Source organism: Gossypium hirsutum, chromosome A08, assembly GCF_007990345.1.
Source record: "Gossypium hirsutum isolate 1008001.06 chromosome A08, Gossypium_hirsutum_v2.1, whole genome shotgun sequence".
In the NCBI taxonomy this organism is placed as follows: domain Eukaryota; kingdom Viridiplantae; phylum Streptophyta; class Magnoliopsida; order Malvales; family Malvaceae; genus Gossypium; species Gossypium hirsutum.
Genome location: NC_053431.1, coordinates 1,762,213 through 1,789,130, shown reverse-complemented (window position 1 = coordinate 1,789,130; position 26,918 = coordinate 1,762,213). Strand labels below are relative to the sequence as shown.

General features: G+C 29.9%; 2 protein-coding genes across 2 annotated transcripts; one reads left to right on the top strand and one right to left on the bottom strand.

The window, feature by feature from the left end:
* Positions 1-1,663: 1,663 nt before the first annotated feature.
* On the bottom strand, positions 1,664-6,507 carry LOC121204862 (beta-amyrin 28-monooxygenase). Its single transcript, XM_041075561.1, has 3 exons — positions 5,516-6,507; positions 2,378-2,565; positions 1,664-2,149 (listed from the first exon to the last, which is right to left on the bottom strand). The coding sequence occupies exons 1-3, from the start codon at positions 6,468-6,470 to the stop codon at positions 1,850-1,852; spliced, it is 1,443 nt and encodes a 480-aa protein (XP_040931495.1). The 5' UTR covers positions 6,471-6,507; the 3' UTR covers positions 1,664-1,849.
* Positions 6,508-19,793: 13,286 nt separating this feature from the next.
* Positions 19,794-26,880, top strand: LOC107926317 (lysine--tRNA ligase, chloroplastic/mitochondrial). Its single transcript, XM_016857150.2, has 13 exons — positions 19,794-20,401; positions 20,508-20,619; positions 20,722-20,830; positions 21,197-21,254; positions 22,213-22,281; positions 23,233-23,340; positions 23,903-23,995; positions 24,119-24,223; positions 24,352-24,558; positions 24,829-24,923; positions 25,027-25,117; positions 25,690-25,866; positions 26,654-26,880. Exons 1-13 carry the CDS (start codon positions 19,934-19,936, stop codon positions 26,744-26,746), a joined length of 1,785 nt encoding a protein of 594 aa, XP_016712639.1. The 5' UTR covers positions 19,794-19,933; the 3' UTR covers positions 26,747-26,880.
* Positions 26,881-26,918: the final 38 nt, after the last annotated feature.

The following is a 26,918-nucleotide window of genomic DNA, read 5'->3' as shown; positions in this document are numbered from 1 at the left end:
TATGTACACAAGATATATAATATATTAAATATATATAATATTTATAAAAATATATACATGGTGTAATGTTAATATGTATATGCATAATATGGAGTATGATGTAGTATTTAAATGTGTATATATAAAATATATATTAGGACTATTAATAAAAAAAACAACTATATGAATATATATAAAATATATGTAAGTATTAATTAAAACTAAAAATGTCTAAATAATAGTAAAATATGCTGATAATAATAATACGAAAGTAGTAGATAGAATAATAAATAATATTTAAAATAAAAAAATGGTAAAAAATAATATAGAAATCACATTAAATCTAAAAAGGGACTAAATTCGAAACAAGTATGAAGTTTTGGGGCCGATTTTAAAGAGAAATATAACAAAAGGGACCCATTTGAATGCGCGTGCGACTGTAGAGGGCCAAAAGGGCAATTTACCTGAGCCCTTTTTTTTCTAGATGTCTGATTCTTGGTATTTGTTTTCGAATTTAGTGTTTTTCTCTTGATTGGCTATTTTGTTGTTTTGACTCACTGATTTTTGTTTGCGTTTTAAAATCAAATGCTTTTTTTATTTCTCTCCAGTGCCGAAAATACAATGATTTTGGGAGTGGTCTTTTATAGGCAATTTCCCTTACAACTTGCTTCTTAATAAGTTGTTCTATATTTCTTGCAGGAAAATGGGCGGTGGATGTGACAAGGGTGGTGCTGCAGGCGTCGGTTGGGGTTAGGTAATTTAGGGTTTCAGATTTTAAAACCTTAAATTTACTAGTTGGGTCAGTTTGGGGTTATTTGTGCTGTAATAGGTTTAGTGGGTTTAGTGAGTTTAATGGGTTGGCTTTAATTTGTTTGGAGCTTGGGGTATTTTGGGATTAATTGGGCTCGCAAATTGGGCTTGTACAATGAAGAAATAAAGGCTCCACCTTTTTTCCCCAAAAATTTGAATCCGAGTAGGTTCTATGGGTGAACAGCCCCTTATCATCAAGTCAATCACAAGAATTTAACATTTTATTTATTTTAAAATGTATTGAAAATAGTTAATCTACGTATTCATTAGTTATTGAATTAGATATTCGCATCCAACTCATTCAATAAAATAAAATTTCTTTTAAAAAATTTAAATAATATTTTTAAAATAATTAGTCCACACTAGAGGTGCTATGTGTCGGGTTTGAGTCAGGCGTAAGCATGATATTAACATATTTTATACTTGTCCAAGCCCATCTCGACCCGAAATTTGGGCTTAAAATTTTACTCAAACCCACTTATATTTGCAAAAGACTAACCCAAGCCCATTTTAATATTTAATAATTTTATTCATTTTTTATGAAGTCATCTTAACATTATTTTAATATTTACATTAGAGTAATATTATATATTTAGTATAGTTTTAATTTTTTATGTGTTCTAAATTAGATAATATATAAAAATAACATAATATAAAGTATTATAAACCTAAAATGGGTCCGGCCTTGAATGTTCAAGCCCGACCCAACCCATATTTTAAACAGGCTTATTTTTTTTGCCCAAACTCATTTTTTGGGCCTAAACCAAATCTTTTCAAATTTCGAATAGACCTTCTAATCTGGACGAGTAGCCCAACTCATGAATAAGATTAGGCCACACACTTGATGCTTACTTGATGCTTTCTCAATATAATATCATTATCTAATTCTAAACAAGAGAAATAAATTTAATTTTTTATAATAAAAAAACATAAAATATATTGATTCATAAACATTACAACCACAAAAATTCGAAAATAAAAACTAAAAAAAAAAAAAAGAGCAAAGAAGATTGCTTCATTTGCATTGGTACATATATAATTATGGAAGTTGAAAAATAATTTAAGATTTGTACGGATAAAGGAGAACTGGAAGACCCTTTGCTGGCATAGGCATGGGATCAACAATTATCTTCTCATCAGCCACTAATTTCTTCCACTTAAACCTTTTCACAATATTATGCATGAAAACAAGTATTTCCAATCGAGCATATTCTTTGCCCGGGCACATTCGAGGACCACCCCCGAACGGAACGAACGTGTAGGGCGCTGGCCCTTTTCCTTCAAACCTTGTCGGATCGAATTTTAACGGTTCTGAAAAATATTCAGGGTTTCTATGGGTTGAGTTTGCGCTCCAATATAACTACACAATTAACCATGAAAAGTTAAAAAGGCAAATATATTTTATGTTTTGGGTAAATTATACCTAAAGTTATCAAATTATTAGTAAATTTATATTTTGGTCACTTATCTTCAAAAAGTAATAAAATGATCACTGAACTATTTGAAATTGAGTAACCAAAACGTAATTTTATTAATAATTTAGTGAGTGTTTTTAGAATTGGCCCAATGAATGAACTAAGTGACTTACTTTCCAACCCTTTGGAATATAGAAACCATTGAAAATGAAGTCATTAATGGCTTCCCTAAAAGCACCTTGTAGTGGTGGGGCAAGTCTTAGCACTTCACAAGCAACATTCCATGAATATTTCATCTTTTGAACGTCATCCCAACTCAATGATTCACCTGGGGATTTTGATTTTGCTATTTCCATTTGTTCTGTAAATCAACAAAAAAATAAAATTAGAAAAAAAAATCAATGAGATTATAGGTATTGGAATCTGAAAATTATCTCTTAAATAAGATTGCATAAATTAATCGGATTCAAATCATTGCCAATTTGATTAATCTACTCGTAATTAGTTTAAATTTTAAGGGTTTATTTAGGTTTCAAACTTTTTAACTAAACCTATCAATAAGGCAGATATTGGTTTCAGGTCGGATTAATCTTGATCAGGTCAGTTTAGGTTTCAAACTTTTTAGGGCATTTTGGGCTCAAATCCTTTAAAATTTTCAAGATCATCCGGAGTTTCAATCATTTTAGATTTAGATTTAAAGACTAGTTTAGCAATACTTCTTAGAGGCAAAAAGCGTTTTTGACAAAAGCTCAAATTTCCTGCTTCTGTATTTGGCCAATTTTTGGTGTTTAAAATGTATTTTTCTCTGAAAAACTTTTTTTGTCCCAAAAGTATTTCTTAAAAGCATTGCTAAAATTACCTTAAATATATTTGAATTAACCTTTTATGGAAATCTAAGGTTTTCATAACGGGACTAATGATCGAACTAGTTCAACCACCAATTCAACCGATCCGAATAATTATTAAATAAAGCATCTAGATTCAACTAATGTTTTAGCCCTGTTCAATCGATCCATACCGATTCGCTACTCAATTAATCTAAAACATTTTTTAGATCGATACTCTAACCAATTATTCATTCGATCCGACACCAAAATCATGCAGTTGACTTTAAAGAAATCCGGGTGTTGACAGTTCTATTTCTAACTATGTAAACTGTTCTTGCCGGCTCAATGAATATACCACACATGCATACACAAATAAATGTGTAAAACAATCACCGGCAGGTAAAAAAGAAGGGAATAACATGCGAAGGAATCATTATATTATATTATATTATTGAAAATGACATTTATATTTACTTGGAAATTATAAATAAAAAGTTGTCCTAATTTTGCACTTAATCAACAACTATAATTAGATTTGTGATATAAGTGAAAAGAATTATAAAAAAATTAATATAAAAATAAATGAAGTTTTTATTGAAATGAAAAAAAATTAAAATTTTCAAGATTTTTCAGGTTTGAGTTTCATCGTACTTGTGTAATATTTTAGATTTATTATAAGTTTAAATTATTTTTTCATAATTTTTATATAAAAATATAAAAGGTAAAACATTCTTGTAATTTTATTTATTATTCTATAAATAAATATGTTTTTAATTATTTTTAACATATTCGATTGACTTATGATTATGGCTGAATAAGAATATTTGAAAATTCGAAAACCAACTAAAATCGAGTTGTTTGGATGATTTATGATATGCATGTTTCAAAACTGAACCAAAATCTATTTTTTATTTAATATATAATTAATTTTAATTTTTTATGTTATAAAAATAATTTAAAAGTTCTCGAAATTCTATTTTTTCAAAAAATATTTATAATTTTCTTTTTGAAATTTTATCAAATAATGTTAAAAAAACATAATTCAAAACTTATTTTGTTAAAATAAATTTATTAAGTTTAACTCGATTGGCATTGAAATTGTTGTCAGTACAGGAGGATGTAGGTTCGAGTATGCTAAGATGCATTATCCTCCTATTTAAAGGTTTGGGAGAGGTTATGGGTAGTTCTAAATATTGTATAAAAAACAAATATAATCAAAATCTATAATAAAATTGTTCATATCAACTCGATTATAAATATTATATATATAGTTGAGTAAGTGAGTGGGTATTATTCAATTCAAAGGGGTTGGTGAAATGATGAGTTAAGTTCTTGAAATAAAACATTTCGTGATAATTAAGATTTAGATTATTTAATATAAGTAATAATAAAAATTATTCACTTTAATTAAAAAAAAAACAAAAAAGTATCTCTTGAAAAGAGATTGATGGGTTTACGTAAAAATAGTTAAAAACATCTAATTTATTTTCAAAACTTGCATGGTTTTTATTTATTTATTTATTTCACTCTAATTTCTTCACGTTACCAACCAATTAGGCACCTTGACTTATATATAGACTCTTTTTCTATATTATTCATATTAAAAATCAATGTAAATTTCAATTATTTTTATTTTTATAATTCTTGATAGACGGTATCAACGAAAGTAGAGGAGGGAGATGATGAAAAAATAGAGAAGAAGAAGATAATCTAGTGGTGTGTCTAGAGTTTTCTCTCCTACTTAAAAGTCTTTAGAAATATATATATATAAAAGGGACGTTTCGGATCGAACTTCGAGTCTAATTATAATATATTTTATTATAATTGTATAATAATAAAATAAATATATTTTGTTTTTGAGATACTTGATTAAATTTTAAGACTTTTAAGATAAACCTTTTTTTAATTATTTTTAATTTTATTAATAATAAATATTTAAAAGTGGCTTATTTCCTTTATTATTATTGTATTTTCTATTTTAACTCCGCTCATATTTTTTAAAATATATTTATATTATTTTATTTTAATATTTAATAATTTAATTTTTTTTATTTATGAAAATTTTTTATATAGTCATTGATCTTAAAATTATTTTAATGTTTACATTAGAGTAGTATTATATATTTAATATAGGTTTATTTTTCTAATGTGTTCTAAATTAGATAATATATAAAAATAACGTAATATAAAGTATTATAAACTTAAAACGAATCAAACTTGGGCCTTGAATATTCAAGCCCGCACTCAACCTATTTTCTAAATGGACTCAATTTTTTTTATCCGAACCTATTTTAACATTCATATTAAACGAGTAGCCTGACCCATTAACGTGTATAGATTGAATTGAAAATTGATTAGTATTTTAGTTTGGACGAAGAAAATCGAGTTTTTAGCAAATATAATAAATTATTTAATTAAAACTGTACTCACCAGTGAAGGAATTGGTGGAGCATGTATCACGTTTTAAAGGAAAAAGAATATTACCTTTGTAAACGAGCTCGTAGATGTGAGGAAGCTCAGCAAGATATTTGACGATGAAAGTGCAGGCGGCACTGGCAGTATCATGGCCACCTATCAACAACCCAAGAATCTTATCGGCGATATCCACTTCCGTCATGAACTGTCCATTTTCATCACTCGTCAACAACATATGCGACAATATATCTTGAGTCGGCGACGCTTTCCCTTCCGATAAATCAACTTTTCGTTGCTTGATAACCTTTAAAAGCTCTTTCCGAATGAAGTTCGAAGCTTTAATGGCTCGATTAAATGGCGTTCGGGGAAGATCAATGGGGAGTGAAATAATACCCGAAGCCAATAAATGAAACGGTTCTTCAAACTTTGAAACATGGTGAGGATCTTCAATACTTAAAAACAACCGACAAGCTAACCAGAAAGTATATCTTTTAGCCAATGGAAAAACAAGGACTTGTTCTTTATTTTCCCATTGAGAAGCAAAGTGTTCATTGGCAATGGCGTCCATTATTCCGATATACCTTTGTAAAGCCTCTGGTTTTAAGAACTGAGGCAATAGCTTCCTCATTTTCTTTGATTCTTCTTTTGATGATGTTTGTAATGAAGAAGGGAAGATTTTGTCAACGGAACTCGGCCACCATGCGGTAACAAGCTTGTTCTCGTTCGAAAACAAGAACTTGTTGCAGGCGACACCGCAGAAGACGGCTGCTGGTTCACCGAGGATGTTGGTTTTGAAGACTTGGGAAGAGTATTTGGCCATGCGATCGAATATGAACTTTTCCGGGTGGCCTTTCCATCCAGTGGAGAGAAACTCGAGGGTCTCGCCAACGAAGGGTAAACCTGGCCGGCCGGGAGGGAGGTTATCGGCGGAGTAATTGGAGCGGTGTTTATAAAAAAGGACGAAGAGGGAGAGAGTTACGAAGGAGACAAAGAGTAACAAAAGGGTGATATAGAAATGCTCCATAGTTTTTACCTTTGGAATCTTAGGAGTTTATGTTTGTGAGTTCATTTGCATACATTAAGGGGTTTTTATAATGCCTATACCCTTCACAACTTTTCTACATTCAGTCCTTAAACTTAACAATTTTTTAATTTAATCCCAAAACTCTTTTTTAAGTTTATATTAATCTTTAAACTTGATAATTTTTTCAATTTTGATCCCTATAATGATGTGGCACTCTAAAATTATGCCATATCATCACCTAAATTCTTTTAAAAGATGACATGACATAAGTGTCACTTGATTATAAAAATTACGAAAAGTTGCAAAGTTCAAAAATCGATGTGGGGGATTAAAGTGAAAAAATTACCAAGTTCAAAAACCTTTTTAAATAATTTTATTACACTCAAATAAACTTATTCCATAGTATTGCCATGGGTTTTTATAATGCTTAGCCTTCACCACTTTTCTAATTTCTAATTTTACCCCTAAACTTTTTATATTTTCATATTAGTCACTGAACTTGACAATATGTTTTAATTCTGGCATCTACAACGATGTGACACTTTAATATTATAATTTTGTAGATAATGATGTGGCACAACCTCAGAGTGACATGCCATCACACGAATTAAAAATTAAAAAAATTGTCAAGTTCTAAGACTAACATACGTGGGATAAAAATTAAGTATTAAATATTATTTTTTATTTTTTTTTAAATCTAATTTCACCTAAAAACTAAAATATTTTTTATAAGTAAAATTATTTATTATACTCAATCTTATCTAAATAAAAAAAGCAAATAAAGTATATTGACCCAACAAATCGAAAATTAGCTTTTGTAATCCACGCTAAACACGCCAATGCTTTCCTTCATTTTATTTAGACCGTGCTTGGACCCGGTTCACTTTCCACTAAACCTGTTCATATCCCAATAATCCGTCTGGCTCGGTTAGCTCGGTTTTATCTCGGATTAACTCAATCCAATTATCTCGATTTTAATATTCCTGATCTCATTTCTATTAAACTCGTTATCTGTCAAATGGTTCGTCCAATTAACTCAATTAACTAACCTAATCCAATTAATCCGCTAACTTTGAGTAATGCTTGAAAAAATATTTTTTTGACCTCAATTTAATTCTTTTCAACTCAAATTTCAATTAAATAACCTTAAAATATATTTATTATTTAAACGAATCAAATTTAGTTAAGCTTAAATTCGTACTTAAAATTTTAAAAAATACATATATTAAATTAAAATTCTAATCCAACTCAACTCATTAACACTATTACTCCACTCATCTTATTTTAAATAAAATGTTAGTTAAAAAGAGACAACATTTTGTATTGCACACTCACGGGAAGGATAATAAATTATATATTTATATATATAATAGTTCCAAACTAAACCTAAATTTTATTAAAAAAATATTTTTTAGGACCATCTCAAGTCAGTTATTTGTGCATTTAAACCTATTTTTTTAATATTAAGAAAAAAAGGTCTTTCAGTGAGATAGCATTACGGAAAGGTAACATTAATTTTATGGTCAAAATATTGGTAGCTTATCATTTATTTTTCCAACTTTAATTTGTGAGGTGTGCACTTTATTAAGGAAATAGGTTAAATTTTGTTCAAACTCCTTGTAATTTTTGTATATTTAAAATTTAGTCCCTTCACTTTTATCTTTTAACTTTTTGGATTTAAAAACCAATTGTAAAATTCAGATTCATTACAATACTATTATTTTACATGGTTACCAAATGTGTTTTTTTTTTTTGATTTGATATCATCCATCAATTGGGTTTTGACTCAGTTGTGAAATTACCAAAAAAAACTCATTATTTTTACAAAAAAATAAATATCGTTTTAAGAGTTTTTTTTATATATTTTATATGGAATTTATAAAATTACATACACATAATGAGATTTGAACCTAAAAATCATAATTTTTGCTATTTTAACTTTACCAATTAAACTAAAATCCAATTTGATTTGATTTTTATTTTTTTATAATTTTTTACTATTTATTCTCAATCAGTTTTTAATAGTGACAAAATACTTATAGGATCCGTTTGGCATTGTTTTTTCCAGTTTCCTTTGTTATTTTTTTGTCATTTATAAGTAACTATATATATAAAAAGAAGATACTTAGCATATATATATATATACTCTATGGTATTGAACTGGCACTTGGCCTATTAATTAACTCTAGACTTTAACATATTTAATATATAAATATATTCCATGTTGGAAAAACTTACAACTAAGATGACTAAAAAAAAAACAATCATGCAATATTAAAAGAATAGTTTAATATTCAGGGTCGAAGTGAGAAAATATTTTTAGGGATCAAAATTAAATTATAATTTTTACAATAATAAAAATATAATTTCATCATTTTAATAGTCTATATATTTATAATTTTTAAAAGACTAAATTAAATTTTTATCATTTTTAAGGGGTCATACTGTAATTTTATATTTATTAATTTAAAATTTTAAAAATTTTAAAGGGCCTAAATGAAAATTATTCTATTTTAGGAGGCGAGACCCCGGCTAGCCCCCTTAGCCACACCCCTCTTAATATTAATATTGTAAAAATTAAATCAGTAATTGAATCAATTAAATTACTAGTTTTTTGGTTTAATCATTATAATTTTTTTAGAAAATTCTAAAAATAAATAAATAATAATAATGTAAATATTTGTTGTATAATTTATAATAACAAAATCAAATAAATAAATAAAATTCAAAATAAATAAATAATAATAATGTAAACATTTGTTGTATAAATTATAATAACAAAATCAAATAAATAAATATAAATTACCTTTTTATCTGGTTCAAACGATTTTTTAACTAATTTTTATCAGTCCAATTGATTTTACATTAGTTCAATCCTCCTTTAATTTTAGGGTACTATTTGAATCGATTAGACCACTAATTTTCCGTTCAACCCTTGGTCCATAATGATCTGACAACTATGTTTAATATAATATATATGGTTAAAATATTTTGTTAGTCTATGTACTTGTATAGAAATTGGAATTTGGTCCTTATATTTTAAAAGTTAAAAATTCAATCCTTTAACTTTTTTAATTTAAAAATTATAATCCATTCATTATCATCATTTGGTAGTTTTTAATTTAATATAATATATATGGTTAATACAGGCGAGCCGAGTTGGACTCAGATTTTAATATTTTTATTCGGGCTAGGCTTGAGTAAAAGAACAGGCCTAAAATTCTAGTGCAACTCAACCTATGATCGCCTCTAATTGATAGAATACTTAGAACAATCAATAACCCATCACAACAGTTTAAATATGAGGATAAATACACTTTAGCACACTCAAACCCACGTCCTTCTACACTGACAACAATGTCAATACCAATACCAACTGAACTAAAACTCAACCGACTTTTAATACATTTATTAAAAACTCATTATATATACACTTATAAATACAGATTTAACTAATAATATTTTTTTGAAACAGAAAATAGTATAAGTGGAGTAATAATTGCATCTTACTAATTAAAAGACAACACAAAAATGTTTCACTGCTACTAATGGTTTCATGATTAACGTCTTGAGGATGGAACCCACTAAGAAATGTGTACCTTATTAATGTCATCAAAATGATTGGCTAAGCTTATGCCAAACAATGCATAGTATTTATGCTTTTGGTTGAATGGGGAAATTTTTTTTTTAGGGGGGCATAATGGTATAATGGAAAAGTTTATGATTTATAAATTTTGAAATTTTAAAATCGAGTCTCATATTATATAAATATATTGTTTTTTTCTAGAGATTTATTTTTATTAATTAGTTAGTCAATTAGAGTTAAGTTAATTATTCTATTCAGTGCTTCTAATGAGATTTAGGTAATTAGAGTTAAATCACGTTGAGTTAGTTATTCAATTCAATATTTGTAATGAAATTTAGGTAACTAGAGTTAAGTAAACTTGTCTATATGGCCCGACCTGAAGGCTCGTTTGAAAAGTGGGAGGGTTTGGACGAAAATATAAACTCGAAAAATGGGCTTAAACAAGAAATAAGACTCGGTTTTGAATGGGCTAGACCTGGGGTAAGCATTTTTGCCAAACTTGACCCAAAGTTGCAAAAAGAAATATTGCTTTCTTTTTTTTTTTACTATTTTTCATTGTTTTGTTATATTTCGCTATTATATTGTTGTTATTGTTTGGATATTGTATAACTCTTATTTTATTATTAATTTTGCTATTATTTTAGAAGTATTTGTTTGCTAAGTTGCACTTATCTCAGTGTTATTTAAGTATTTTATTTTTATTTTTTTCCATTTGTTGGGGAACATTTATTTTAATATTTTTGATATTTTATATTTTTAAAATTTATTTTTATATAAAAATAATACAAAAAATTTAATACGGACGGGCCGGGTCAGGCTCAAGTTTTAGCATTTTTATCTAGGCTGAGCTTCGGAAAAATTTTAGACCCATTTTTCAAGCTCGGGCCTAAAAAACGTGCCTAAAGTTTTTACTTGACCTAGTCCTACCCATAACCAACTCTAGAGTTAAGTGATCAATTCAGTACTTGTAATGAGATTTTGCCGGTTAGAGTTAAAATTAGTTATTTAATTTGGTACTGGTAATGAGATTTAGTTAATTAGAACTAAGCTAATCGTTGAGTTAGTAGTGAGATTTATTCTGGTTAGTTAGTCTATTAGAGTTAAATTAGTTATTCAATTCTTAGCTCGTAATTAGATTTATTCTAGTTAGTTAGTTAGTTAATTAAAGTTAAAGTATTAGTCATTCAGTTTGTAATGATCGATTATATTAGAACAATTAATTAAACTTTTTTTTAGTAGTGAACTAGTTGTTAGTTGAAGTGGTTACAATCTCGTTCTTGCACCGGTGGAATATAAAAAAAATTTAAAATATTAAAAAGTGCATTTATTGGAAGTAACTTATTTAGGGTGTCTTTGGATGGGCAGTAACTGTGATGCGGTGCAATCTTTGACTTCATAGTTACAGTAATTAATTTCACTATCATCTCTGTTTTTAATTTTATCAGAGGTAAACAAACCGCTCATCTAAATGCATCTTTAGTCGCGAATAATGATATTAAAATTTGAAAGGCTAATAAAACTTTTCAAAAAATTCTGAAAGCTTTAATTAAAATTTTGAAAAGGTTTAATGAATTAAAAAAATATATAATTAAAAAATTTACAGATGTTAAGAGGCTTAATAAGATTTAAAAAAAAAGGGAAGGACCTAACGAAAATTTCCCAAAAAAAGGTCAATTTTCAAAAGAAAAAAAGGAAACATTTTCGATAGTTTGTTTTTCCTTTTTTAAGTCTTTGGTTATTTTGTTTAAATCGTCATTTTCATATAAAGTGATGATCCAAAAGCACCCACCCATCATCATTCTTCCAAGTGCTTTCCACGAAATTCACTTTGTTATTTCTTTGATTGTTCATTTGAAAAAAAAATTGTTCTTGTTTCAATAAAAAAAATTGATTATATTTTAGGTATAATAATAAATTTAGTCCTCAATATTTATAATTTTTTTGTTAAATTGACTTTTATATTTTTAGACAAATTTGGATACTGACCTTTTAAAAAGTAATCAATTCTTTTTTTTTTAACGGAAAATGCTTGTTAAAATATTAATTTTTAATGGTGTTTGTGTGGCAACCTACGTGGCTGTCGACAGATGCTTCATGTTGACATGACAATATTTGTCTTGGTACGAGCTATCATGTTTAAAATTTAACATTTTAGTCAATATTTTCATAAAAAAATAGCAATTCAACTCTTTTTAAAAGGTTAAGGGTCAAATTCAACTAAAAAAAGAATAAGGGTCAATTTGACAAAAGATGTAAACATTAAGAGCCAAATTTAACATTATGCCTATAATTTATTGACATAAAATTTTCCTATAATTTACATAAAAAATTGAATAGTAGTAATAATTAGACTTGAATTTTTTAATTTGAAATTTAGAGGCATTAAAGTTTTTAATATAAATGTAAAGGACTAAATTTCGAACATTCAAAATGTATACGAACCTAGAACATATTTTAACCTTCAAATTTTTACTTTATAGTTTAACACAAACAAATAATCAACCTAATGTGAAGCATGTACCAATTAGAGTTATCCATGGGTCGGGTCGGGTCGGTCAGGCCGTAACAAAATTCAAGACCCGATTGATAGGCCCAAGCTCGACTTGGATGAAAATTCTAAAACCCAAGCTCGGTGCGCCCGTAATAAAATTTTTTATTTTACTTTTTTATATTCTTGGAATCGAATCCTCAGGGATCGAAAGAATAGAACAATAGTTCTATCTCAAGCTTCATACATCGATAATGTACTGAAACGTTTTGCAATTACCTATGTGAAGGCAAACGTTTAGTTGATTGCATCAAGTTTTCATTTTTCTTTAAATGACTGTCCTAAGACAGCAGAAGAAAGAGAGCATATGAGTAAGGTTTCATATGCTTCGACAGTCGGAAGCCTTATGTATGCGATGCTTTGCACACATCCAAATATCTGTTTTGCAGTAGGAATGGTTAGTCGATATCAAGTGAATCCAAGTATCAGACATTGGCAAGTTGTAAAGCATATATTAAGGTATTTTAAAAGAACCAGTGATTATATGTTTGTGTATTCTAGGGAGAACCTACTCCTATTGGATACACAAACTCAGACTTCCAAGCCTGTAAAAGTTCGAGGAAATCGACGTCGAGAAATATATTTGTTCTAGACCATGGAGCCATAATATGGAGGCCGAGTATGTGGCTGCTTCTAAGGTAATGAAAGAAGCAATATGGCTTCGAAAGTTCTTAACCGATCTTGAAGTCATTCCTGGTATGGAAAAAGATATAACATTATATTGTGATAACAGTGCTACAATAGCTAATACCAAGAAAATGAGAAGTCACAAGAGGACGAAACACAGTGATTGGAAACATCACTTGATATGAGAGGCAGTAACCAAAGGAATTGTAGATGTGATGAAAATAGCTTTTGAAGATAACCTTGCGGATCCGTTTACTAAGACTCTTTTACTAGTAGTTTTAACAAATACGTACAGGATATGGAAATGCGAAACATGACGCATTTACTTCACTAGGGCAAGTGAGAGATTGTCGGGAAATGTGCCCATATTGTAGTAAACAGATAACCGTTTTCTATTTATTTGAATGATGAATAAATAAATAAAGTTAATTTCACATTTCACATTTCACTATATAAAGAGAGCCTTGGGTTTTTATTTTACAAGCACTTGAATTCAAGAGAAAGTTGTAAAGAGAAAATTCTTTGAAGAGTCTATTTTAAAAAATTTATAGATATCTTTTTTTGATTTACAACTTGACCCAAAAGTTTAGAGAAATTGCAAAATTACCCCACTGGTAATTTTTGTAAAAAAAATTCTGATTCGAAACGAGCCCACACTCGGTAGACGTGAGCTTGAGGATAGCAGAGAAGACTACTCGGTTGAAGTGCTCATCCTAGACGAATCGAAAATGTACAATTTTGATTAAGTGTTTATCACTTTAGATATCACAACCAAAATCTTGTTTTGAAAAAAAAAATTAAAACTCTAGTTTTTCCCTAAATTTATTTTCCGTTGTGTTTTCCTAACCCGTTTTTTCCAACACCATCCCCTTTGACCGAATGTATAATGCATGGGCATGCATTTCTATTAATGACACCATAATGAGCTTATTGTTTCATGAATTTGATGCATGAATCTTTGAAGTTCATTCTCCACTTTGATGCATGTATATTCTTATTCAATGGCCAAATTTATGAGGCACATTGCTCTTGATTTGTTCATGAATTCTTCTTCATTAAGAAATGTACGAAGACATTTACTTGAGCAACATTTAAATGGTCACAATGCATCTTCGTTGAAGGTTGGTTCTAGATGCTTCCATGGTGCATAAATTTGGCTAGATGAAGAGTCCTTCATTGGTCCACATGAATAGTCACCTACATCATGTAAATATGCATCAAAACCTTGTACAAATCATTCCACAATTCAGCCAAGGCAAACACATCCTAAACTCTAGACTCATACGCATAAATAAATAGATTTAACACACCATGACCACACTCATACGCATATAAACAAATGACACCCTCATGTATCAAATTAACACGCGCATAAAATATGAACACAAATTCATGCTTATAACACAACTGACATATGAAACACCTAAATATGATGCAAATAGAAACTGTGGAATTAAAATGTAAACTTATTAAATGGAAATAAGACTTAGTTAAAAGTCCTTAAGATCGACCCATCTTGAAAGACAATTTTTATTTTGCACTTGAACCCCTCGTGTTTGAGTCAATTTCAACATCTTCGAACTGCATCGTAACATAACGTGACCATGCTCACATCACAGACTCTTTCACTTTTCAGGCTAACCTCGACCCTGCCATACCATTCTAGTAATTATAATAATAAAGATTCACCAAGCTGGTCTGTCTTGTCGTCTACTATGAAGTATGAAAGTAAGGAATTTAACTAAAACAAGCAAGAAACTATTTTCTATTAAGAAAAAGATTTTGGGTTGAAAAAAGAAAGAAGGGAATGATTAATTTAATTTAAATGTATTGATGATATTGAATGAAAGAATTTACATTAAAAAATATATATATTTTAGTTAATTTTCTAAAACAAAAGTTGTTTGAGAATATGATTAGACACAATAATAAATAGGATTTTTTATAAATTTTCAATTTCGTTATTCAATAAATTGGTTTCTTTCTAAAAGAAATAAAGCAGTTTAATACCTGTTAATTTTCAAAGTGAGTAGTTGATTCAGTCTTAACTCAATTGGTATTGGTATTGTTGTTAACGCGAGTTGAAGTGCGCTGAAGTGCATTATTCTTCTATTTAAAAGTGATTGGATCAAGATCGAAGGATATTTTATATTGTTACAACTCTGTAATTAATTTAAATTCTAGTTTAAATTTGATTTTTAAATTTAGAATTATTTAGTAATAATATTTAAGAAAAATCTAACTAAATTTTAACACTAAAAATATATATATAAATACCTAGTGGTTACAGTCAATTACACACACTTTGGCTTTAGGCTTTAATAAATTCCATTTTTTTTTCCTTTTCATTACCTACGTCATTTTTCATTCTGCCATTTTCAATTCTTTTTACTTTCAACTTTTAGTTTAATTACCTTCCAATGTTCTTTTTACTTTCCACCATTTATTTTCAAGCATGATTCTTTCCATGATTAATTAAGCTCTTTTTAACTTTAGCCCAAAAATTACTTCAACAAAACAATCGTGAGATTCGAACCCACTCAAAAAATCTCTCAATATAAGATAGTACAAATTCGTTCTTTAAAGTTAATTCATCTTCAATTCAAAAAGTGCACGTTGAGTTAGAGTTGTTTGACGTACAGTTGGGAAGACAAATCAGCTGTGCTGTGTTCGAATTCCTACAAACAAATTGGCGTGTATAGGTAGGTTTAAATTAATTTAATCCTTTAAAAATTATAAAGATATAGACTATTAAAATAATAAAATTACATTTTTACTATCGTAAAAATATACAATTTAATTTCGGTCCCCCCTCAAAACTTTTTTAGCTTCACCCCTGACTCTTGTCATACACCCACTTGACATGAGTTCAAACCATATTACCCCATATTCTACCTCTAATATTACACAAAAAAATCATTATCTCATTTATTTAAAGTAAAATATTTTTATGTTAATCAAAATGGTTTTGAATCTGAAAAACCTAACCTAATTTCTTATTATTATATTTTTGGGTGCAATTGGAATATAAAAATCTTTTGAAGTCAATTGAGTTAGGTGAATGTGAATTTTTTTTTAATTAAAGGTATAATAGAAGACCTTATTGTATCTTGCCCTTTGCTTGACTTAATTTAGTGATATATTAAGAATGGCAAAAAAAAGATTAAAAAGTGGAACTTTTGACCTAAAAAGTTTGTCTCATATTTTCTTAGCAATTTCGGTATCAAAACAATGAAGTGTAGAATATTTCAATTAAACCCTTTCATAGTCTAAAGTGATAATTAGGTGACTTTCAAAAGTAATTGCAAAAAAGGTATAATTGTTAATCTAGTACTTGTATTATTAGTATTTCAAAAGTAATTGGAAAATTTGCATTTTTACCCATTTGGAAGTTAAATTTCTAGTTGTTTTAAATACAAATTTTTAAATTTTATCTCGACACCAACTTAAGTAAAAAAAATTAGTCAAATCGAACTGACTTTGATTCGATTAATTTTTTTGATTAACCAACTTTGGGTTATTGGATTAAATTTATTCGGGTATTTATCTATTATCTATTATAAAATATGCTTATAATTTATTGTTCTAATAACAAAACTTAATGCAGGTAAGGGCCCTTCCCCTCTTGCTCCTAGAGGCAGCCGAAGGAGGCAGGTAAAGGCCATGGCTCTCTTGGCTCAATAGAAAAATTACTTTATAGCCCTTCTTCAAAATTAAAATATTTAATTTAGTCATTTTTAACATTTGATTAAATAGAAAATTTATAATTTAGTCCTTTTGAAATTTTAATAATTTAATTTAAGCATTTTTAATGCAAAATGTTTAACTTTGACCCCCCAAATTTTATAATATTATCTCGACTCCCCTAAACAAAATTTCTAGCTTCACCCCTATTTCCTTCAATAGTTGTAAAATTGTAATGTTTGCTTCGATAAAATATTTAATTTATAATATAATACAAACTATATAATATGCATATAAAATATAAACAAATAGCAAAAGTTTGAAAATGGTCTAGTTAAGTTTAGAATATTGGAGCTCGAGTTGTTTTACTTAAAGGTGTTCATGGGGCGGGCCAACTTAAATTTTAGGCCTGGTTGTTGGGTTCGGCCCAACTTGAAAAATGGGCTTAAAATTTTACCCAAGTCTGATCCGGATAAAAAATGCTAAAACTCGAGTTCGACCTGCCCATATTAATTTTTTTATATTATTATTTTTATATAATTTTTAAACATATATATAATTAAAAATACTAAAAATATTAAAATAAATGTTTCCCAACAAATTGAAAATAAATTAAAAATATGTATATGTAAATAACACTAAGATAGGTGCAACTTAACAAGTAAATGCTTCTAAAATACTAACAAAATTAAGAATAAAACAAGGTTATACAATATCCAAACAATAACAACAATATAATACCGAAATTATAGCAAAACAATGGGAAAAAACAAGAAAATAGCAATAAAAAAGTTAAAAAAAAGCAAGAAAACAGTAAAAAAATCCAACTTTTTTTTTGGCATATTCAAGTCAGGCCGAGTTGAGTTTAAGACCAAAAAAGTCTTACCCGATGCTTGACCCATTTTTCAAATGGGCTTTATTTTTTGCCCCAAGCTCACTTTTCATGCCTATACTTTATTCAAACCCTCTCATTTTTCGGGCTAACTTTTGGGTCGGGTGACCCACCCCATGAACAGGTCTAATTTTACCCAACCCCAATTCCCGAGCCTAATTTTTGTACAAATCTTTTAAAATATCATGTTAACCTTTGGGCGTACAAATCTTTTAAAATATCATGTTAACCTTTGGGCTTAGGTAAATATCCTAGCCGAGGCCTTAGCTTTGTCCAAAATGGTAAAATTGTTGCATGACCTCTCTAAAAAATATAAAATTATAAATTAATCTAATGATTAAATTATATTTTGACCGCCAAAATTTTATAATTTAATTCTGACTCATTAATAAAAGTTTCTAGCTTTGCCCCATTTATAATTTACCGCGACTCAATTTCAAAAAATTTTAATACTCAAAACTCAAATAGATTATAGGTCCAATTTTTTGGACAGATTTCTTAGTTTGATCCTCACTCAGCCTGGCCTGATTAGGAAAATGGTCAAAATGGCCTAACATAGCTCTCAAGCTTGGCTTGATAAGAAGCATATATTTTGTGTACATTTTTAAAGATTGAATAAATTTAAAAAGTTTGGAGAAATTAATTAAAATGTAAGTGAAATATGTAAACTGATAAATTGAAATTAATTATATTAAATTAAAATAAATAATATTAAAATTCTAAATTTGAACTAATTATATAAAAAATGAATTAAACAATTTATAATTTTATGAAGTATATTCAATTTTTTCTGCAATTTTAATTTGGCATTTAATTTTTATATTTTTATATTTTAATAATTTAGTCTTTTATTTTAAAAATTTTAAAATTCAAGTCCAATTGTTATCACTGTTAAAGTTTTTGGTATCACGTTTTGAAAAAAAAAACACTTGGTAGCAATGAACCTAAATTTAACAAATAATGCTAACAGTTGGACCTAAATTTAAAAATTTAAAAATTAGAGAGACTGAATTCTTAAAAATAAAAGTACAAAGACTAGAGAGGGGTTATAGGTAATTTTAAGTTTTGTATAAAAAAGTACAAGGACTAAATTTTAAAATTTTAAAGAGTATACGAACTTATGGCATATTTTAACCCAACAATTAAACTATAGCCAACCCTCTCTTTAACAGTAGCCTCTATAATAATATTTCACTACAATAACCAAGTTTATAGTAAAATAATTTTTTATGTTTTATTTTAATACTATATAATACTTTTTCACTTATAACAATAATAGCTATAGTTAGGAAATTCTTTTTTTTCATTAAATTAGTTATTTATAATAACATATTGTCATAAATTTTAAGTAAAATTATAAACATTGCATATAAGAAAGTATATTAATTATATTTTTTAAATAAAAATAATCTTAATTATAATATTATTTCAACAAAATATTCAAATTTCACAGGAAAAAAATCTATTAATAATTTTTTATTAAATGAAAATAATCTTTAATGAGTGGAATTAAAAATATAAATTTAATATATGGTTAAATTTTCTAATTAAATATTTTATTACGAATTAAGAACATCATAAACTTATAAACTTTATAATTAATCGTGTGGAAGAATTTAAAATAAAATATTGCATAAAAGCAATAATTCACGCACCTTTTATACGATTTTTATACACTTTATAATTAATTATGTAGAAGAATATAAAATAAAAATTTGCATAAAAACAATAATTTATGTACCTCTTATATGTTTTTTAACCACTTTTCTACCACAGATAAAATCTTGATAGATAAATGGAGCTGTTATAAATATAAGTAATTACAATGTATTATCAGATTAGTACAAAATACAATGCACGAAGAATATGAAAGAATCAGACAAAATTCATCATGGCACGGGTTGCAATTGTAAATGGTGAGACTTGAACACGAATGATTAAATTGAATTCTTTTAAGTGTAGGGATTAAATTTAAAACTTCATTCAAATTCAGGGACCTGATGGGAAATTTGACCAACAAGAAAAATGGAAAAAGTTCGAAGATGGACTAGCAGATAAAATGAGGAAGAAGAGTGGTAGTAGTGGTAAACTGGTAATAACAGCAAAAAGCATAAAGCAATTTGAAGATGGAGGGCTTGAAGGTTTGGAGGTTATCTTCATCCATTGCAAGGCCTTCGAATTTGAGGCAACTATTTGGATTAGGTACTTCCTCTGGCCTAGTCCGCTGCTTAGACAATGGCGCCGCCGCCGCCAACGCCACCAACACAAGGTTGCCCTCTCGCAACCGCCGCGCTTCCACCTCCACCTCCACCTCCACATCCACTTCCACTAACACTTCGGACCGTGAAGCCGTCCGTGCGATCCGCCTGAAAAAAGTAGAGCAATTGCGGAGCAAAGGGACGGAGCCGTACGGTTATAAGTGGGATAGGAGTCACAGTGCTAAGGAGCTTCAAGAAATATACAAGGATCTAAACAATGGCGAAGAGTTGGATAGTGAGAGCCACCATGTTTCTATTGCAGGCCGAATTGTGGCTCGTAGAGCCTTTGGGAAGCTTGCTTTTCTCACTTTAAGAGATGATTCCGGCACTATTCAGGTTTTTTTTTCTCTTTTTTTCCCCCTTTTTCAGTTATAATCTGTAGTGTTTCTGCTATAATTCATTAACATTGTTAGATTATTGTATTTCTATCAAATGATTGTAGCTATACTGTGAGAAAGAAAGGCTTTTGAATGATCAATTTGAGCAGTTAAAGACACTTGTTGATATTGGTGATATATTGGGTGCTTCTGGCTCTATCAAGCGGACTGAGAAAGGTGAGCTTACTTCATTTACAGTGAATTTACTCTCATTGTTGCTTCTATTTTAATCTCTATCAGTGTATTTTATTGTATGGTTTTTTCTGCTTCACTGTTCAGGGGAGCTTTCTGTTAAGGTAGTTTCTTTTTCAATCCTTACTAAATCACTACTTCCACTGCCGGACAAGTTTCATGGTTTAACCGACATTGATAAGCGATACCGTCAAAGGTGACTTGTTGTTAACTTCATCTTCTGTTTTATGTTTATTGATATTCATGTTGAATCATCTTATAACGCACTCAGTCAAACTACTGAGATCCTCTATTTATTTTGCTGGATATTTGCCCCCCCTTCACTTGTCTTTATTAAGCATAATTATCAGTAGTTTTTTTATACCATTGCGTTACTAATATCCTTAATTTAGCTATTAGTAATTGCATCAAGGAGGCTTTTTTAAATCATAACTCTTACTTAAGTGAATATAACCCATTGGGATTTGTTTGTTCTTTATATGTTTTATTCTTGGTGTTTGTTTTGATATTGATGGAATGTTTCACCCCTTTGACCATTATTTCCTCCTCCTCCCATGTTTAGGTATGTTGACATGATTGCAAATCCTGAAGTAGCTGACATATTCCGGAAACGAGCAAAGGTGATGTATTTCCACATTTGGAATGATATTGAAATTACCTTTTGTTTTTCTTGCTATCAGGTTGTTTTTGTGACATTTTAATCATTTTGTTATTGTGCCTCTACTGTATAGAGTCACTTTTACACTCTAATCACCATCTGGTTGCTCATTGAACCAAGGAAGAATTGCTTGTTCTTTTAGGGTATAGTGTATTCCATCTTCAATAAAACTACATATAAGTTGGTTTACATGGTTGGTCTCTCTCATTATATCAGTTTATATTCTTATGTAGAAGGAATTATTATGCTGTGCATTTTTCATTTTCCTTCAAATATTCTACCTTTCTTGCTTTAGGTAAACCATGCAGAATTTTGTCTTAGTCATGGTGAAAATCACATAGTCATTGGTTTTAGCAGAAATTTGTCAAAAAATTTAGTGGGTGGTAATATTTTGTTAATAGCCTGATTTGTTGAGCAATAAATGGTGGACCAGGTATTTATACCGAGACCCTTGCTTTTTGAATGTGCACTAACATTTCTCGAATTTTTGTAACAAATGAATATTAAGTGTCATAGATGGATGTTGATCCAAACCTAAACCTTTTCTCCAATTTTCTACTGTAGCCTAGCTTTCTGATTTTACCATTTGTATAATTATTGTTATTGTCTGATTTTTTCTATTCTTGAGCAAGCTTGTTTCTTTAGTAAAATACTAATTCTTGTTTGGAGGAAAGCATTTACTTCCTGACTTTTTTTGTGACGATTCTTTTTCCTCATTAATAATGGTTATTGACTTGAAAAATATTTGAGCCATCTGGTTGTCTATTTAGAGCTGTATGAACTTGATTAAATGGTTTAAGTTATGGATTGCTTGACATGTATGTATGTTCATGTGTGTGTAGGTCTTGTTTTTCTGGTGCCTATGTGATTTGAGCTTTGACACATTGAAATTGTATTCTTAATAACCTTTCTTATAGTAGATCATGAGGGAGATACGAAAGACAGTAGAATCTCGAGGTTTTGTTGAAGTTGAAACTCCAGTTCTGCAGGTTTGTGAATAAAACTCATAGTTTTCCTAGGTGTTGGTGGTACATATTTTGCTGATTCTTGACTGAATCATCTTTCATCTGACTTCTTCAAGCTTTTTCTTGTTGAACACTACTAGGCAAAAGAAATGTGAGTTCTTCTAGGTGGAGATGTGAATTCACATAGCTCTTTATCTTTTAAAATTTCTATCTTTGATGTCAAAAGCCTACTTAGGAAAAGGTTAAATTCTTCTCTGTTCTTTAGAGCAATATGTAAAACTAATTTGCAGAAGTCTCCAAAGGAAAAAATTGACTGGTTTGTTTGGTTTTTGAAAAACGAAATAATTTACGTCTTCGTTTTCATAAAAAATAGTATTGGCAGTCTAAATTTGTGCGGTTGTTAACATATTAAATGTTTTGCTGGAATAAATTTGTATTTACTGCTTTGAGGAATGCATAGAGAAAACAAGAAAAACAGTAAACAGTCAAAGATTCTCTTCCATCTATGATCTACAAAAATTGGCAAATGCAAATCAAGAAGCACAAGGGCACTAAAATTAGCAGCCAGCATTAGATCAATGCCTTTCTTGTTATGGAACCATATTGCTGCAAGTATGATAGGTGGGACAATGAGAGGAAGTCAACTGATTGAGCTAAAGAGTTATGTTGAAGTTTAGGGTTATGGAGGAGCTGAGTTCTCCTTAGAGGCTTTGAAGATATTCTTTTTTCTATGTGATTAGTTTCCATGGAATCATTTTGCTTCATTTTCATACAGGAAACATTTCAGAAGACACTCAAAAAAGTTGTCACTTAAGTTTTTGCATTTTTCTGAAAATTATATATTACTAATTTTTTTCGATACATAAAATCTATGATTATAGTACTTAATGCATTATATATTTACCTCTACTTTGTTTAGTGGTGCCAAAGCAATACTGTTTTCGGGGAATTTAACTAATTAATTTGATCAACTAGGGAGCAGCTGGTGGGGCTGAAGCACAGCCATTTGTGACATACCATAACTCCCTTGGAAGGGATCTTTATCTAAGAATTGCAACTGAACTTCACTTGAAGAGAATGCTGGTGAGATCCTAAACATTTTAGTTACCATTTTCCATGCAAAATTTGGTGACTCCCCCCCCCCCCGGGGGCCTGATTCCTCAATAATAATAAAAAGGCTTTGCAGCTTCAGGTATTTAAACCTTAGGATGAAACTGAGGAGTTTGTGCTAATTTTTAGGAAAGGGAATAACTTCAAACTCTCTACATTCCAATACTTGATTGTTCAACACTAGGCATAGGATCATACAGAAGTGGAAAAAAATGTAAATTTTTATCTTTTTGTGGAATAAACCAGACCACTCTTTCAATTAAAACATTAACTTATAATAGATACACAAACAGATGTAGAAAAACGAACATGTAGACATATTGTGCCTTCACTGAGTTAAATAATTTTTTTGGGCCTTGTGCCTTGTGGAATACAAGGGTTCTAATGCCTAGAGAGTGGCTTGCACCCTTGATAATACTGATTTATTCTTTTGTTTTTCCCCCTTTCTTTTATCTTTCATCTTTAACGTCTGATTCTGATATTTGTTTGGCTTTTAAGTTTATACTGCCAACAATATTTTATCTTCTAATAACAGGTTGGGGGATTTGAAAAAGTATATGAGATTGGTCGGATATTCAGAAACGAAGGCATTTCTACTCGTCATAATCCCGAATTTACTACCATTGAGGTATTTATAAAAATATCAAACACTGATGTGTGCTTGGCAGTGCAAATTTGCTTCAGATGATTTTAAGCATTAAAATTTGTATTTTTGAACCCTGATAATCATCATCTTTTTAAATGGTTTTAGATGTATGAAGCATATTCAGACTATCAGAGTATGATGGACATGGCCGAGGAAATTGTGACCCAATGTGCTCTTGAAGTTAATGGAAAGCTCACCATTGATTACCAGGTAGTGCATCTCATGGCTAATAAAAATAGTTAATTTCATTTCTGGAAGTTCTAAATATCATTTTTTTTTCAAAAAAAATTTATCTGTCTGGAACAGATTGAAACTACTAATGTATGCCTTCTATACAGGGGACTGAGATACAGTTGCAGCGGCCATGGCGGAGGGAAACCATGCACAATCTTGTTAAAGAAGTCACTGGGGTTGATTTCACTGAATTGGAAGATGATCTTAAAGTTGCTAAAGATGTTGTTCTGAAGGCAGTTGGGCTTGGTCTCGATAGTAAGGACAAGTCTTCCATTGAAGCTTGCCCTTCACTTGGCCACCTCCTTAATGAGGTCAGTCTTCATTAATGTTCCATGAATTTTAGTTCCTTATAGAGTTAATTGCAAAATGCTGCAACAGAAAATTATTTGCACATTGGGAATGAAAGTATTCTTAGCGATTGAAAAACTGAATACATTTCACACAAGGTAATGCAATTCCTGTTTCACCCTAAGCTTGAAAAAAACAATAAAGTAATGCCCAAAGTTTCTTCAGCTTGCAACCTAAGTTTCACTGCTAGTTTCAACTTGCAATAAGCCTTTGGTTTATTTATTCGCCTTCAGGTTTTTGAAATTTTTGTTGAACCGAAGCTCCTGCAACCTACATTTGTTTTGGACTATCCCATTGAAATATCTCCTCTTGCCAAACCTCACCGGAGGTATGGAAGTTTTACAAGGAACTGGTGCAATTTTATGTAGGGATTTGTGCATATTGTTGTCTTCACTTTCAGAATTACTTACTCTAAGTTCTCTGGAAAATAGGCATGCAGGTTTGACTGAGAGATTTGAACTCTTCATATGTGGTCGTGAACTGGCCAATGCATTCTCGGAGTTGACTGATCCTTTGGACCAGGTATGAATTACATTTTCTTTAATATGCTAGAGATGCTTATTCTTTGTATTCGGATATTTAAACCATCAGCATAAGTCATGGTAGTGGTTTTTAGTTGGTCTGGGGCAAGTAGTAATGATTTATTCTTTTCTACTTATAGTGTAAATTATGCAAGTGTGTCAATAACTTGAAATCAAATCTATAAAGATGGCCCCTTAAAATCGATGCAACTTTAAAATACTTTTATTGATTATAGAAAAGTCTATTTGCGCTTATGAATCTTATTTACTAGATTGTTATTTCTATGTGAATAGCTTCCAACAAGTAACATAAATAGGCAATGAATGGATTGGAACAGGTGATTTGATTGGTGCATCGCAGGTTCATATATAGCACAGCCTGTACACTTCCCTTTCTTGAGACGCTTATTCGTTTAGTGGCTTTGAAGATAAAAAGCATGGTTGAAGAGTCTTACAAAGTCTCTTTTAGCATAATTTATGAGATATCATTGCTAATGTTCTTGTGAACAGTGACTTTCAATTTGGTTTTAACTTGAAATCTAAAATATCGTCATTTGTTTCCCACTGCGGCAGAGAGCTCGCCTGGAAGAGCAAGTAAGACAACATAACAAGAAGAGAGCAGAAGCTGTTTCAGTCACGGATGGCACAGGAGAGCAAAAGAATATAGATGAGGACTCCATGTATGAAGTGACTCTTGATGATGATTTTCTTACTGCTTTGGAATATGGAATGCCTCCAGCTTCAGGAATGGTAAACTCGTCTTCTTGTTTGCAGATATTGGCATTTATTTTTCGTTGTTGAGTTTGTCAAAAATAATCAGTTCCACCTATTCAATTCACATGCTGGGTTGAGTTATGACTTCTACTTTTGGATTGGATTCATTTTGTTGCACACGCTCTTAAGTTTTCCATGTTGCTGGCATGCATTTATATATATTACAAAAGATGGTTGCACTGTGGTCCATCCGGTTGGTCAGGGTTCCCTCTGTAAATGGAGGGAAGGCTACAGAAATTGAGATTTTCTGCGGACCTTGCTTACAGGGGGTCTTATGCCTGGGTAGGGGTGAGCGAAAATCTGTTCAAATTGACTTAATCACTGGCTTTGCCTGAGTCGGTTATGATGGTTAAAGTGGTCTTGTAGTGCATAGTTATCGGTTATGAATTTTTTTTACCAAACCAACTTACATAGCCCGCTTCTAATATTAAAATATGCATATATAAATTTTTTTATCCAAAACCCCAAAGCCAGCCCAATTTGGTTTAACCTTTTTAACTGATCGGTGTTGAAATTAGTTTGGTTAGGTCAGTTAAGACCTAAGTTGATCAATTAAGTCAGTTTTTGTATCTTTTTTAACCGAACCAACTGGACTGCTCCTCCCTATGCAGGCCGCACGAGCTTTTTGGTTGCAATGTGGTCCATCCATTTGTATTATTTATATGCTATTGCACTGTTGTTCTGAGTTTCAGAAGTGGGGGGATTCATATATAATTATCATGTGTTGCTGACAAAACCTAACTTCGAACATGGTTGTTTGTAGGGACTTGGAATTGACAGGTTGGTGATGCTCTTGACGGATTCCGCCAGCATCCGAGATGTCATTGCTTTTCCTGTTTTAAAGATTTCACAGTAACCGGTAGGATGCCGCTACTTGAACTATAACTAGAGTAATAACATCCCTTCTCTTATATTATTTTTATTTATAGCCCCTTATTTGTGTATTCAGTGTAGTGTTTATGGAATGATAATTTGATTTTGATTCGATTATACATAGGAACACTAAAAGCTAAAGACCATAAACATTT

Coding starts and splice junctions, on each gene's coding strand:
- LOC121204862 (XM_041075561.1), bottom strand. CDS start 6,470: ATGGAGCATTTCTATATCACCCTTTTGTTACTCTTTGTCTCCTTCGTA. Junction 2,566..5,515: donor CTACGAGCTCGTTTACAAAG/GTAATATTCTTT, acceptor GTTGATTTACAG/AACAAATGGAAATAGCAAAA. Junction 2,150..2,377: donor ATATTCCAAAGGGTTGGAAA/GTAAGTCACTTA, acceptor TTAATTGTGTAG/TTATATTGGAGCGCAAACTC.
- LOC107926317 (XM_016857150.2), top strand. CDS start 19,934: ATGGAGGGCTTGAAGGTTTGGAGGTTATCTTCATCCATTGCAAGGCCT. Junction 23,996..24,118: donor CCGAATTTACTACCATTGAG/GTATTTATAAAA, acceptor AAATGGTTTTAG/ATGTATGAAGCATATTCAGA. Junction 24,559..24,828: donor TTGGCCACCTCCTTAATGAG/GTCAGTCTTCAT, acceptor ATTCGCCTTCAG/GTTTTTGAAATTTTTGTTGA.